This window comes from Grammomys surdaster, unplaced genomic scaffold (assembly GCF_004785775.1).
Source record: "Grammomys surdaster isolate TR1022 unplaced genomic scaffold, NIH_TR_1.0 363, whole genome shotgun sequence".
Taxonomy (NCBI): domain Eukaryota; kingdom Metazoa; phylum Chordata; class Mammalia; order Rodentia; family Muridae; genus Grammomys; species Grammomys surdaster.
The window spans coordinates 11503347-11517602 of record NW_021604782.1 but is presented as its reverse complement, the minus strand read 5'-3'; the positions used below and the strand labels follow the sequence as shown (position 1 = coordinate 11517602).

General features: G+C 40.1%; 1 protein-coding gene across 5 annotated transcripts in view; it reads left to right on the top strand.

The window, feature by feature from the left end:
• The window catches only part of Tnc (tenascin C), an 88387-nt gene that overhangs the window by 52406 nt on the left and 21725 nt on the right, over window positions 1–14256 (top strand). For 2 of the 5 annotated variants that reach the window (XM_028779900.1, XM_028779902.1), the window contains 2 exons: window positions 2197–2469; window positions 12673–12945. The exons of 1 other annotated variant lie outside the window; for it this stretch is intronic. In XM_028779900.1, coding sequence (XP_028635733.1) covers window positions 2197–2469; window positions 12673–12945 — 546 coding nt within the window. Of the gene's footprint in view, window positions 1–2196; window positions 2470–10882; window positions 11156–12672; window positions 12946–14256 lie in introns of all 5 variants that reach the window. 2 more of the 5 variants (XM_028779899.1, XM_028779901.1) reach the window with 2 other exon arrangements.

Genomic DNA, 14256 nt, shown 5'->3' with positions numbered 1-14256 from the left:
CTCTCTCTCTCTCTCTCTCTCTCTCTCTCTCTCTCTCTCTCTCTCTCCCTCTCTCTCTCTCTCTCTGCAAGGGAATTAGCTTTTCTTAGTGGCTCATTCCTTTCTATGCATGACGCATGCTCAGAGCTCTCTCTGTAAGCTGTTCCATCATTCCAATGCCTTTGCCACAGCAGTGATGAGTCATGTAAGATACTGGCACTTCTGGCCTCCAACATCCACTCTCTTGATTCACCTAGTCAATCCCACAATGGCATCTTTGTGTGGTTGCCTCTGTTTGGAGAACCAGCCTATTGGTTTTAACTCTCATCTGTAAGCCTGGCAGAGAATCAAAAGCCCATCCTTCCCTACATGTGAGTTTTCATGGAGCACAGACCATTTATTTTAGAGACTCTTTTGCTGTTTGAAAATGATGCTGCATTATTTCAAAATTTCTTGTGGAGATGTGTCCTAGGGTGCTTACACTTAACCAGTGATTCTTTGAACTGAAGAGAGCACCACAGGAGAACTGAATTACCCTCCCGTAGGCAATTCTCTCGGATGCAGAGTCATTGAAAGAACATCAAACTATCAAATTGTCTGTCAAAGAGAGGGAACATCATATAATTCTGAATGGATAATATACCAAAGACATTGTTGTTCTCTAGCAGGACACTCAGCAGCCCTCAGAGCAAGAAATATCCAAGGCTATAAATGTAACAGAGTTGATACCCCCTCTTTTGCTCTGTGAATCAAGAGTTATTCCCTGAAGCAAGCTCCCAATCCCAACACCAGGGATGCATTCTGGTTTACTCTTTACACTATTGCAGTTATAGAGCATTCAGTAGAAGTCTGCCCTAGTGAACCCTGTTTTCTGTGGCTCATCTTGACAGTGTGTCCTGATGAGTTGTTTCTCATGAGACTGCTTCCCTTTTTACATAGTCACTGTGACTAGACTCTCATAGGAAACCATTACATCTTTGTTGATTCAAAAGGACAACTCTGCAATTTTGCCTCACTTATTATGGGAACAGTCACTGAAACACACATAAAACATAGGTAACCACAGTGTGTACAGTGACCTCAGGCTGCCCAGAGATTACAGTTGAAGATCTCCTAAATTTTCCCCAGGCTTCTTGTCTGACATCCACAAACTATTTCGTCCCAGAAGGCAGAGCAATCTATCACCCACCACTTGTGATCTTTCCTGCAGATCTCATGGTTTAGATGCCATCTGTATTCTTTTTTTATGGTAGCGACATTCTTGTCATTGATGAGTTGGCCCATGGAGGGGAAAGGCTATAATTTATCTGTGAATCTGGGATTAGGTGTCTTTCTCCTCACTACGTAGATTGTACTAGCTCTACAACTCCCTCCCACGTGCATACCCTGCATGCTGTATCATTACTTCTCAGAAAAGCAAAAGCACTGGCAGGACATCTCTCCAGCAAAATATTATTTCTTAGCTAAAATGGGTTGTCTGAACTGTTTGGCTTAGCTGTATTGGCTGCCAACGCAGGACTAGCCTTCTTGGCCTACATAGACCTAAGTAAAAGAGAACAGGCTATTTTAACAGATGATGAGAACAGCCGGCTGTTCCTTATCTAAAGTATGGAAAAATAATCCAGAGTAACCCTGAGAGATGGGTGGATCCTTTCAAGTGACAAAATCAGAAGCCTCAAGGTCCCACCCAGAGAGGTCCGTGCTGTCAGAATTATTTAACACTCATTTAGATAGATGGGCACTCTCTCAAAGCAAAGGGCTCTCTCAAAGCTAATGCAGGAATCCATATAATCTTGGTCCATGGGTGCAGCACAAGAGCCTGAAAGCTGTCAGCCCTCATATCTTTTGACTGATTGCCAATGACCTGAGGCAGGGCTTTCAGAGGCAGGTCCAGCTAAGATGAAGCCAATTCCACTGAGTCCAGCCAGCCCATCTTCTCTCCTGAGGTATCTTGACAGAACTGATCATGAGTGGCAAATGCAGGGCAGAAAAATTTAACAGCCGTACCTTCCTTTGTTCATTTCTCTCTTAACAAAACCATTTTCTTCTTCCTTGGCACTGATTAGTAGTAGCAGCATCGCTTTGTCTCACTTGTAACCCTGAACTGTCAGATCTTGCTCCCCACGCATGGTTCTGTTAACCACCTGCACCTTGAAACACAGCCAAATAACTAATTTGATTTGTTTTTTTTTTCTCTCCTTCCCTTTCATCTTTCAGCCAAAGAACCTGAAATTGGAAACTTAAATGTTTCTGATGTAACTCCTGAGAGCTTCAATCTTTCCTGGACAGCTACCGACGGGATCTTCGACATGTTTACTATCGAAATTATTGATTCTAATAGGTTGCTGCAGACGGCAGAACATAATATATCTGGTGCTGAACGAACTGCCTACATCTCAGGGCTTCCACCTAGTACTGATTTCATTGTCTACCTCTCTGGAATTGCTCCCAGCATCCATACCAAAACCATCAGTACCACAGCCACCACAGGTACATGAGCGTTCTCTCTGGTTTCTGACACTCTCTATCTCCACAATCTCTCTCAGCAGGATGAAGCAAACCACTTGATTTCTTTCGCCAATGAGGTATAAGCCATTGAGTATCATCTTTCCTAGGTTGCTGGGCTATGGTATTGTCTAATAAAATTTTCTTCTGACAGACACCTAAATGGTACCTATGAAATTTTGTCCAAGTTGCCATAAATAATTTGGAGAAAGAAACTTACTCTTTTGGTAACTTCAAAATAATCGTGATATTTGTCCTAGGCTTGCAAAGATGTCTCTTCCAATCATATTTGCATTTTTGATTATCCTAATATTTGTCTCTCTGTAAAGTCTTGGACATCCTCATATCCAAATATCCTAGTGATTTAAGAAAGTTGTCAACAGTGCCCTGTTTTGCTTTTATTTTTTTTCTCCAGCTGGGAAAATGAAAAGAAAGAGCAATGATAGATAACTTATCAGATAAGCAAGAGGTACCCACACCATGCACATTGCCTCAACCTCAACACCAGCTGTAGAAAAAAAGATGTCTCTTGTCTAGAATTCTGAGAGACATGTAGCAAAAAGGAGATAATAGTCCTTCTCAGATAAGAAACATGGCTCCAAAGGAAGCAAACCACATATGTAGTCCTATGGCATGTGTTCTGTGCCAGATGATGTTGTGTCTTGAGAAGGACTCTAGGGAGGAGAGCATTGTCCACTCAGGCAACATTCTTCACACATTTGAGGCAATATCATCACTTTACAGATAAACTAGCATGGTACAGACTAGAAAAAAATATGTAAGGATTGCAGTTTTTTCTTATAGTTCACAAAAGAAGGTTCATGTTCTAGGGAACATAAGAAAAGGGTTGGTATTATAACATCAAAATTATCTTCTACTTAGATCACCAATGGTTGATGGAGACCCAATTTTTATGCTGTTTTAGACCATTGTCAGAGTAGTCTCTAGAAAAAAAGGAGCTAGGGATACTTGGCTGCTAGTCCATTCATGTTAAAATATGATAACACAGAGGGGACAAAAACAAATTCGCCATGTGTGTTTGGCTTGGATTGCTTCTCAAAAAAGAATAATTTCTTGACTCAAAGGCAGAGTCTAAAACCTTATGGACTTAGTCTTCTGTGTTTTAGTTTTGATTCTAAAGGTGAATTTGATGAACATACTTTCATATGTAATCTTATTGCTGACATAGACAGCTCTCTCCATAACCACATCTCTGCATCAAATATGACCTCAGGAGTTTTCTCTAAATAGCTTTCTTACAGAAGTTCATTGTTTTGATCATCCTCAAACAACAGTGGTATACTCTATCCTCAGTCATCCTGAAATGCTGCCATCTCCAGCCTCAAACAAGGCATCTTCTAACTATAGCACTTACCTGCCCAGGCTGATAGGCAAACAGCATCCTTAGATCCTGATGGTCCATGTAACAATAAGTACTTCCCATTAGGGTTTCTTCAGTCTCCATTGAACCCCCTTTGAACAAAATTTTAAAAATCAGCTACTGCTCATTTTTCATCTGCTTACTTCTACCAGATCCTTCTCAATTTGATGTAGCCCACCTAATCAAAGCTCTAAAGTACACTTCATCCCAAATAAAGGAACTTCATAGTCTAAATGTTCTTCCCGTATGCCCATTTCAATCTGGAGTTGCTCTGTTTGTGTTGAGTTAACATGACTTGCTTTGTTTGAATTCCTAAACCATCTTTTCCTCCACTCTTCAACAATCTTTCTTCATAGTACCCATTCTCACTTGTCTGTGGTATTTCTAATCAAAGCTTGCCTGTGTCCCATTCAAAGGGATGTCTGCATGCTCTTTTAAGTCAAACATGATCTATAGTCTCCTTTTTTTAATTTTTTTATTTTTATTTTTTATTGGATGTTTTATTTATATTTCATATGTTGTCCCCTTACCCCATCCCCCACCCACCCAGGAACCCCTATCCCCTCACCCCTCCTCCTGCTTCTCTGCAGATGTACCCCTACCTACCCCCCCACTCCCACCTCCCCATCCTCAATTTTCCCACCCCCTGGGGCGTCCAGCCTTCATGAGGCCAAGTATCTCTTCTCCCACCTATGCCCAGCAGGGCCCTCCGCTCTTATGTATACAGCTGAAGCCATGGGTCCCTCCCTAAGTGCTCCCAGGCTGGTTGTTTAGACCCTGGGAGCTGTGGTTGGTTGGTATTGTTGCTCTCCTCATGGGGCCACAAACCATTTCAGCTCCAATGGTATTCACTCTAACTCTCTTGGGTTTTATAAATTGATTGTTGCTCCGAGAATGCTAAGAAGGTGCCCTGAATCAAACCAAAAAAAATCTCATAAGAAGACCCAGTGGTACCCATCTTGTTCTTGAGATTTTCATTTGTCTGGATTCCTGACAGATAGGCTGCTCTCTTTTGACATCTACTCTGTTTCGCATGCACTGTCACCCACTGTTGCCTGTTTCAAAGCACCAAAACTTTCTTCCCATCCATCATCTTGTCATAATTGCAATGCATGTGGTGAATACTCAGAGCATTAATTCTTTAAACATGTCTATCTTTCTTGGAAGCAGACAATATGTCAAGGGAGTGTTCGTAAGAGAGAAAAATGTCCCTTATCTGCATGGAACACTGACCAAACTCTAACTAGCATTCTCTTTCTGGGATTTGTCTTATATCTCACAATTCACCATGGTTGCATCCTCTGAGAGTTGGTAATGCTAATCTCAGGAACCAAGGCCTCCTTCCCTCCATCTGCATGATGAATGTGTTGGCACTGCCAGTCTTCTTATTGTAGCATGAGAAGAATTATAGACTGCATCTTTAATTCAAGAGATGGCTTCTACAGCAGAAGACAGTGATGAGCTGTGTTTCATCTAGAGGACTTTATCCTCTGTGTGGTTGTAAAAACACTGCCAAAGTGGAAGCAAAAAATACAGCCTTATCAGCACCTCAGAATGACAGGAAAGAAAAGGCATGCCAGCGCTGTGACTGTAAGCTGTTTTTGAGCCAGATTGGTTGGATCCTTAGAGACTTTAGAACATCTATATGCTATGGAGTTTTACAGTTATATTTTACTCAAATGAGCCCATTCTTATCTCTAAACATTGGAGCTGAAACAAAACAGCTCCCAGGTTAGAAGAATAGTTTGCCTCTTTCCAATCCTAAATCCTATCCATAGCTCAGCCTTCCAGGGCTACTGATTGTCTTTAAAATCAACCTGGTTTGACTTACTCCACATTCATATGACTTAATAAATAACTAGGAGTCTGGCCCTATATACATCTCAGTTGACACTAGCTATGAAAGCCTATTATGTCAAATGAGTTTCTCATACTACTCTTTAAGAAACAAGAAAAAATACCTCAATAGAATTTTCTCTTTACAAAGATTCCATTAAGTGAACTACCTAAACAAGGAATTTGGTGTTTAATGTCAAGTTTTCCTACAGCTTTTGCATTTACTGGACATTTATTAATGTAATCCATCTTCACTTAGGTAGCATTTGGGGATGAGGTATAGATTTTCCTATTATGCACACATTTAAGTTTCCAATGTCCTTGAAGAAATTCCACATAGACGTGGATGTTAACCTTTAATTTGTGCATCTATATAGGTCAAATGAACAACAACAACAAAAAACCCCAAGAAGCACTTTCTAAAGACTGCTCAGTGGGATACCATCTCACTGGGGCATTTAGAGATATTCCTAAGATATGGGATCCATATTTTAGCAATGCTGGGGTGAACAAGACTGCATAGATTTATTTACAGAATAAGCTTTTCAAAGCCTTTCTTTGTAGGGGAGTGTGCACTGTGAATCTCATTAGTAAACAAAAATGATAGCTGTTTATGATGGATGCTTCAACATGAAGCTGTCTTCCCTGGGACATCTTGACCTCAGAGAGTTTAGCAAATGTGCCACAATGTCTTTTATATGAGTCTTAGCTGTACTTCTGATGGCTGGCTAACTTTCCTTTACAAATGGCTCCAAACACTTTTACACTTTAGAAGAACACAAATACATGCCTGCAGAAAAATCAGTAACTTCTTTGTCATATAGTACATGTAGGCATAGATGCTGCTTGATATTCAATTTTTTTTCCTGCAAGTATTTGGTTAAATACAGATACTCAAATTTTTATGGAAAAATTCCGACAAAACTACTGTTTCCTCCAATAACATCTCTCTCTCTCTCTCTCTCTCTCTCTCTCTCTCTCTCTCTCTCATTTCTGCCCATGTTCCTTCCCTTCAAACCACAGTTGGGCATGCTAATCTTTAGCAATATTACTCCTGACAGCTTCATTGTGTCATGGACCACACAAGCTGGGCTTTTTGCAAAGATTGTTATCAATGTGATCGATGCTCGTTCGCTGCACAAGTCTCAGCAACTCGCAGTCTCAGGAGGTGTACAGTGAGCTCACATCACGAGCTTGGTAGAGAACACTGCCTATGATGTCAGGGTGTCAGGGACCACCTGGGCTGGTGACCCCAGAGGAACCCTCACTGCCTTTGTCATTACAAGTACTCAAAGGTTCTCTCCAACAGTTTAGGATTCTGAAAAAAGAAGATAGGCATTCTAAAGAAAATCCAATCCCAAACATAGTCTTGACTTCAAATGCAAAGGTCTTTTAACCTACAGGAAATGAATATATATGTATTCATTTCATATGTATGTCATATATACATATCTATTCATTAGGATATATCATACAAAGTGATATTTTAACATATGTATTTATGGAAGAATCACCAAAACAAATCAATTAACATATCAATCATGTCATCTACCTTTTGTGATATTTCTGCTATTATTATTAACTGAGGCAACTCTTCTGTGCCTCAGTTAGCTTATTCTGTGCCTCAGTGAAGCTTATTCCTACTGGCCAGCTGAACTTTGTGCCTTTTGACCAATGGCAAGTGGACAACCCAACCTCTGGTGACTAGTATTCACCTTTGTACTTTTATCAGTTCAGTTTGTCAAGATTCTCCATAAAGGGGAGATTGTGAAGTGGTTTCTCTTCCCATTCTTGGTTTATTTCACTTAATGTTCTCCAGGCTTACCAGTGACATCAAGAATAATAGATTCCCCTTCTTTTATGGCTATATAGTATTCTATGTGTGCTTACCAAATGTTCTTACTAATGTAGCCACTGATGGAAATGGATTGCTATGTAATGTTATTTACAATAGCAGAAATACCAAATGTAAATTTCTAACCACTAAAAGCAATGGCGCTCCTGAGAAGAGGAGGACCATTACAGTCTCTCTTGGAAGCTCTTCACACTTGTATAGAGCTTCGGGGATCTTTTGGCCCATTTTATAGAATGCTTTATCCATGGTACATAGAGTCGGAAGAAAGAGTGAAATCTAAATTGGTGAAGATCTAGAGCAGGAATTATGTCCATAAATTGTGTTATGTAAGATGTAAAGTACCTAGTGCCCTAGAGGTTTCGTACATCCTATAATTTGTCATTTATAAAAACCAACCCCAAGCCAAACCAAAACAAAACCAAACCAAAACAAAACAAAAAACTTACTCTTAAAACAGTCAAGCACATAAACTGACAAGTTCTACCTAGGAAGATAGATAAATGCTAAACTTATACACTCATTAAACTTGAACTGTGGCATTTCTATGGATCATATAAAGAGACGTTACCTATTTTCTATCCTGATTCTTACCTTAAGTTGACAGTAAAGGCTGTACGTGGTTTCATATATCTCTAGCTTGACAAACCTCTAAAAGAAAATGCTTAGAAATTCTCTTCTACTAAACTCTCAGGAGATAGACATAGTCTTGTGACCCTTAAATTAAGCTAGTCCCTCTCAGAGTCTAAATTACTATAAATGAGCTATATTAATAAGTACAGCTAACTAATTGTGGTAGCTGAGATAAAGTCTGGTTGATTTCTAAAACTATCCCATATCATCTTACCTACACATAGCCCTGGCAAGTTGCAAATTTGTTTTGCCCTGATGTCCTTATATTAGGAGAGAGTATCCACTGGTGCTGCTGGCCATCTATATTAGGAATCCAGCAGACACAGTGAAAAGTAACTGCCTAGCCTCCACTGGATCCTCTACTGGTATTATGTCCCCTGTTGCTTCCCAAGAGTATGAGGAGAGTGGGCTTCTTAAAAGTAAACAACAAGGCTGGTGTGAAGATCAAAGTTAAATTCACTTGTCCAGCATGAGTAAGACCTTAGATTTATTCCCCATCCCTGTACATAAATAGCTAAATGAACCAACAAGCCCAGATGAAACAATAGAAACATGCCTGACTACTTCCTCTTATTAGAATATTGGATATGTTTTAGCAAAAGATTTTAAATATATTTTTTCTTTACAATTATCAAATATGAATAATTAAGCTGTTTTTTTTAAAGTACAGCAGAAAGAATAGGGTGAGAGGAAGACTCTTCCTACCCACCAGGCCCTTACATGTCACATTCTTAAGGACCTCCCACAGAACAGAGAGAAGCCAGAGAGGCTGAAAAAGCAGCCCTCAGGAAGGAAACAGATCCAGTTACAGCATTGTTTCTGCTAATCCATAATGTGAAAAGACTCTGCTTTTTGAAAGAGGCATACCAAAAAAAAAAAATGAATAGGAAAGATGGTGGGAAGAAAAAAACCAAGCACTTGATTAGCCTGAAGGTACCTGTTTCCACTGGAATTCACTGCTTCAATGGCATGGTGTTTCAGAGGCCAGCTGTCAAAGAAGGGCACCACTTCTCTAAGCAAAACCAACATTTGAGATCCTTGTTTTACAAACCAAAACTGTTTGTACAGTAAAAACAATTTCATATTTGCTTTGATAGAGTTACAGCTCTTGGGAAATCTTATGAGGAAAAAAAACTCAAAATAAACATCAACTATTACAAAATCAGCACAGGAAGTCCAAGCCACAGCAAAGTTAAGTCTCTGTTTATGGATGAAGGCATTCATTCACTTATTCATTCAGGTGTCAATTACTTCTTTTTAAACGTTGTCTTTATATCCTAGAGGGATTTGACCATAGTCATTAGTGCAAGGTCATTTATCATTTTGAAAATTCTCAGTTAGCTGCAACAGAGAGAGAGAGAGAGAGAGAGATTGATTCTAAATTATATGCTGCTAAAACAGACTTGGGCATGGAATTTCCACCCCTCTCCTGTTTGATATAAAGTAAGTACATTGAGCATGGCTAAGTGCAGGATGAGGATGCTCTGCTCTTCTCTCATCTTTTCTATTAGAACTGTGTCCCTACTAATGTGTCAGAGCACTTGATAGCATTTACTAATTTAAGCATTGGCTTGGGATGTGCAAAGCATACCAAACTTGGAGCAAGAAGGCCTTGGAGAAGTCAGAGATCTTTTGTTCCCATTGATGTCCTGGAGGCCAGCAGACAGATAGCAACAGCTACCTTACAGCAACATTGTGGTCGACTGGATCAAGGATCTGTAGCCTCCTCAATTGGGACTTGTTTTCAGAAGCTTGGCTACCATAAGGTCACTCTTTAAAAAGCTCAAGTGTATGAAAAGACCCCTTGGCAATTAGGGAATAAGTGAGTCTGGGACACAGATGTTTGGTGAATGGATGGACAAAGCATGATACCAGGATAACAAAAATATGTTCTTGCTTCCTAACTTAACCCAGAAAAAACAAAGAATTGCCAAAAAAAAAAAAAACAAACAAACAAAGAATTGCCAAACTTTAGAATCATTTCCTGGTTGATGAACATAAGTCATTAATTCGGATAAATAACAACACAACAAACCTTATTGCTCCTGTGATCACAGTTTATGAAGCTATCACTCGTTAGTTGGCTCCAACAATTGTATTCAGATATGAACCAGATTAAGATATGAAATATATGGAAAAAAAAAGTATACTTGCAACAACAGATTTAAAAAAAAAATCTGATTTGCTTCAAAACAAGAAACAACAAGATAAAGGTTTCAAAGTGACACAAGGTGTCACACTTGTAGAGTGAGACATGGATGGCCCAAGTTAGGCTCAAGTGAAGGCCTTACTCTAGCACACCTTGCTAAAGTGAGACTTGAGCTAAATCAGACAACCATTTAGAAACTTTTCTTTTGAATAATAGTTACTGTTATTCTTGGGAATAATAGTTACTTCAGTCCTGTTGAGAAAGTTACTCTACGTAACAGTATCAAGCACTCAAGACATTACTACTAAATGTTCCTTTTCTGAACATTTAGCTTACAGAACGAATGACTGGGAATCTATCTGTGTTCTCGGAGTCATGAGCACTTAACTCATGGAGTGATTGACAGGGACTCTGTGTTCTTGGAGTCATGAGCATTTAACTTACAGGACGGTTGACTGGGAATCTATCTGTGTTCTTGGGGCTGCACACTGCCCTAGCCAAATCAGTGCTGCTAACCTGAGTCATTTTCACTCCTCCCTTCTTTCAGAGGCCTTGCCCCTTCTGGAAAATTTAACCATTTCCGACACTAATCCCTACGGGTTCACAGTTTCCTGGACGGCATCGAAGAATGCCTTTGACAGCTTTCTAGTAACCGTGGTGGATTCTGGGAAGCTGCTGGACCCCCAGGAATTCACACTTTCAGGAACCCAGAGGAAGCTGGAGCTTAGAGGCCTCATAACTGGCATTGGCTATGAGGTCCTGGTCTCTGGCTTCACCCAAGGGCACCAAACAAAGCCCTTGAGGGCTGAGACTATTACAGGTATTTCAATTCAAGAGAGCCATCCACTCCTCTTCCTGGTACCTTTCTGTGTAGTCTGTCTACAGATCCCTGTGATTTTAACATTGTCTGTATTCTCCACTTAATCCACAGATGTAGCTTGTTCTCTCGTGTTCTCCACATGTTCTCCCGTTTTTTCAAGATCTATTGGGTACACACCCATCCTAGAAAGGAGAAGGTCGAAATGTTTCTCTTCAGTGTTCGAAATCCTTTAGGCCATGTCTTGCCCGTAGCTCTCCTATGCTTACTACAAATACCTTCATTTGTGCTCATCCTGGCTGGTTCCCAGCTACATTTCAGCCTTCTCAGAAGAAATATACCAATGAGTATATTTTGAAAAAGTATTTTATACTCTTTACTACCTCAAAGTCTCAACCTGTGATCTTAACCAACTTGCCCAGTGGTCTTATCATTGGGAGCTAAATGTAATTTATTGTACTGGCCTTTAAAAAAAACTAATATCAAAGACATTCTTCAACACAGACTAAATCCATAATGTTCCCAAGACTAATACTTCCTGCAGAAATATCACATTAATAATTTTAACAGTCAAAAAACTGTGTTTCCCAAAGTATTTCTAGAGAAAACAAGCTCTAATGACTGTTTAAAGATCTCATTTGATAACATTTCGTGTTCAGTTAAGTTTGGAAATAGAATCTTTGACCACACAGGCTTCTCAGAATCTCTTTTTTTATATCTCGCAGAGGGCAGTATTTCCATAACTTGTTTGACAAGGAATGCTTTGTAAAGGATGGAGATAAAACAGGAGTAGTTTGCTCTGAGCACACTTTGGGAAACTCAGCTTCAGATTTATTTTGACATTGAGTTTTGTCTAGTTACCAAAGTGAAACTCTGGGTACAAAGTATATATAATTATGTCTCAAGAGGTTCTAAGCCTCATCCTACCATCTAAATGGTAAACTATCAAGGAAATAAAATGAAACGGGAAATAACAGGAGCCTTCTTCCAGATAGCAGCTCCCAAAACGAAGCCGAAAGACCCTAACATTTTAAGTCATTTTGTTCAGACTCGAGGGAAATATAATCATCAGAATCGTCACAGACAGCTCCATAGATCATTAAAATTGGTTTATTTGTCTTTTCAAAAGGAAAAGAAACGGAGCTCACGGCAGATGGGCACTCAGCCACTGGAAGACAAAGAGCGAATGTAAACAAGTTATGGCTTTGAACTTGTTTAATAATGCATGGGAGGGGCCAATGCCGAGTCCAGATGTGGACTGATACAGTTACTTTTAGACAAAACTCACAGATGCAAGTATTTGCTTGGCTTGTATTGAATGTGTCAACTTCGTGTTTTTCTTCTCCTCCCCCTACTAGATTTTTTAATGTGGAATGATTTTCTTTCCTGGTATCTCAGGACACTCTGTCTCTGAAAACGGAGGCAGCACTGCATTCTGATACTCCACCAGAAGGAAGACTGCATGGATGGCTAATTAATGCTCTGTCTCCTCCTTCTTCCACCATCTTCTCTCCCTCTAGAAGCTGAACCGGAAGTTGACAACCTTCTAGTTTCAGATGCCACCCCAGACGGTTTCCGTCTGTCCTGGACTGCTGATGAAGGAATATTCGACAGTTTTGTTATCAGGATCAGAGATACCAAAAAGCAATCTGAACCACAAGAAATAACCCTCCCTTCCCCCGATCGTACCAGGGACATAACAGGTCTCAGAGAGGCCACTGAGTATGAAATTGAACTCTATGGAATAAGCCGTGGAAGGCGATCGCAGCCTGTCAGTGCCATAGCAACAACAGGTACTGTAAACAAACAGATCCCATAGCAACAGTGGGATCTGTACACAAACAGGAGAGGAAAGAGGAAATTCAAGACTGAGATTCTTCTTCGTATAGGGTGCATAATCACAAGAGCTCTGGTGTGCAGACAGGCTTGTGTTCAGATCCTGGTTCCTTTAAGCATAGACTGTTTTTTCCCTAGACTGTGTGGACAAATCTCTGCACCACAAATGAGTATGATTCTAGTTACTTAGCAGAATGGTGAGGATTCAGTGAGTTAATTCAAGTAAAACCCCCAACATGGGACCTAGGATGTAGCAAGGGCATCATAGTGTCTCTCCTGTATCATCATCTTGACAACTATTGGTCATTTTAAATTCTAAATCTTCCTTCTAGCTCATAGTATGTATCCAAGAACACAACCCCTTATTCTTTGGTGAGATGTTCCAGTTGCTCTAGATGAGTGAGGGGCGGTGGAGACATGGAACCAAGACCTGCAAGGATTATAACAAGTTTATAAAATGGCCCACTTGAGCCATCAATACTGTGGTTAGCAAACTGAAGGTTGGAGCTGGTAAGACTAGCAGGGCCGTCTTCCTAGGGCTCATGAATATGAGCAGACACTGCATGTAAGAACCCTCCACAGGAAAAATAAGACCCTTTTTCTTATCAGCTATACTAAGGAGAAAGGAAAAGTTACCACATCATTACTATGGTCATAAACCTTATGTAACTCTTTAAAGGGTAAAACAAAGACCTGAAAAAGTGGTACTTTTAAAAACCTGAGGGAATAGTCAAATGGCATTGCATAGAGACAACTCCCCTCAACGGAATCTGAGGAAGGAATCAGAAAATCCCGAGGAAAGGATAAGCACATAGAAATGATGAACTACACACAGGAGATCTCAGCTTCGTCTATTAATGAACCAGGAATCTGAGGCCCAGAAAGCTGAAGTGCTGTGCCTACCTACGGTTAGGCTGCTATAATGAGCTTATTGTGACAGTGTGACTTTAATTATTTTAATATTCAAACCAGATAACAGATAGCCAGTGAATATATAAGATGGCTATGTCTGACATACAGGGAATATTAGTTCCAATTCCCTATGTTAAGACATGTTTTGTTGTATGGATATGTAGGAGATGGTTTGTGGTATGTGTATGTGTGTGTGTGTTTGTGTGCCTAGGTGTCTGTATGTTTGTGTATCTGTTTGTGTGTGTGCTCACTTACATGTAGAAGCCAGAAGTCAACCTTAAGTATCATTCTCAGAAACCATCAACCTACCTCTCTCTCTCTCTCTCTCTCTCTCTCTCTCTCTCTCTCTCTCTCTC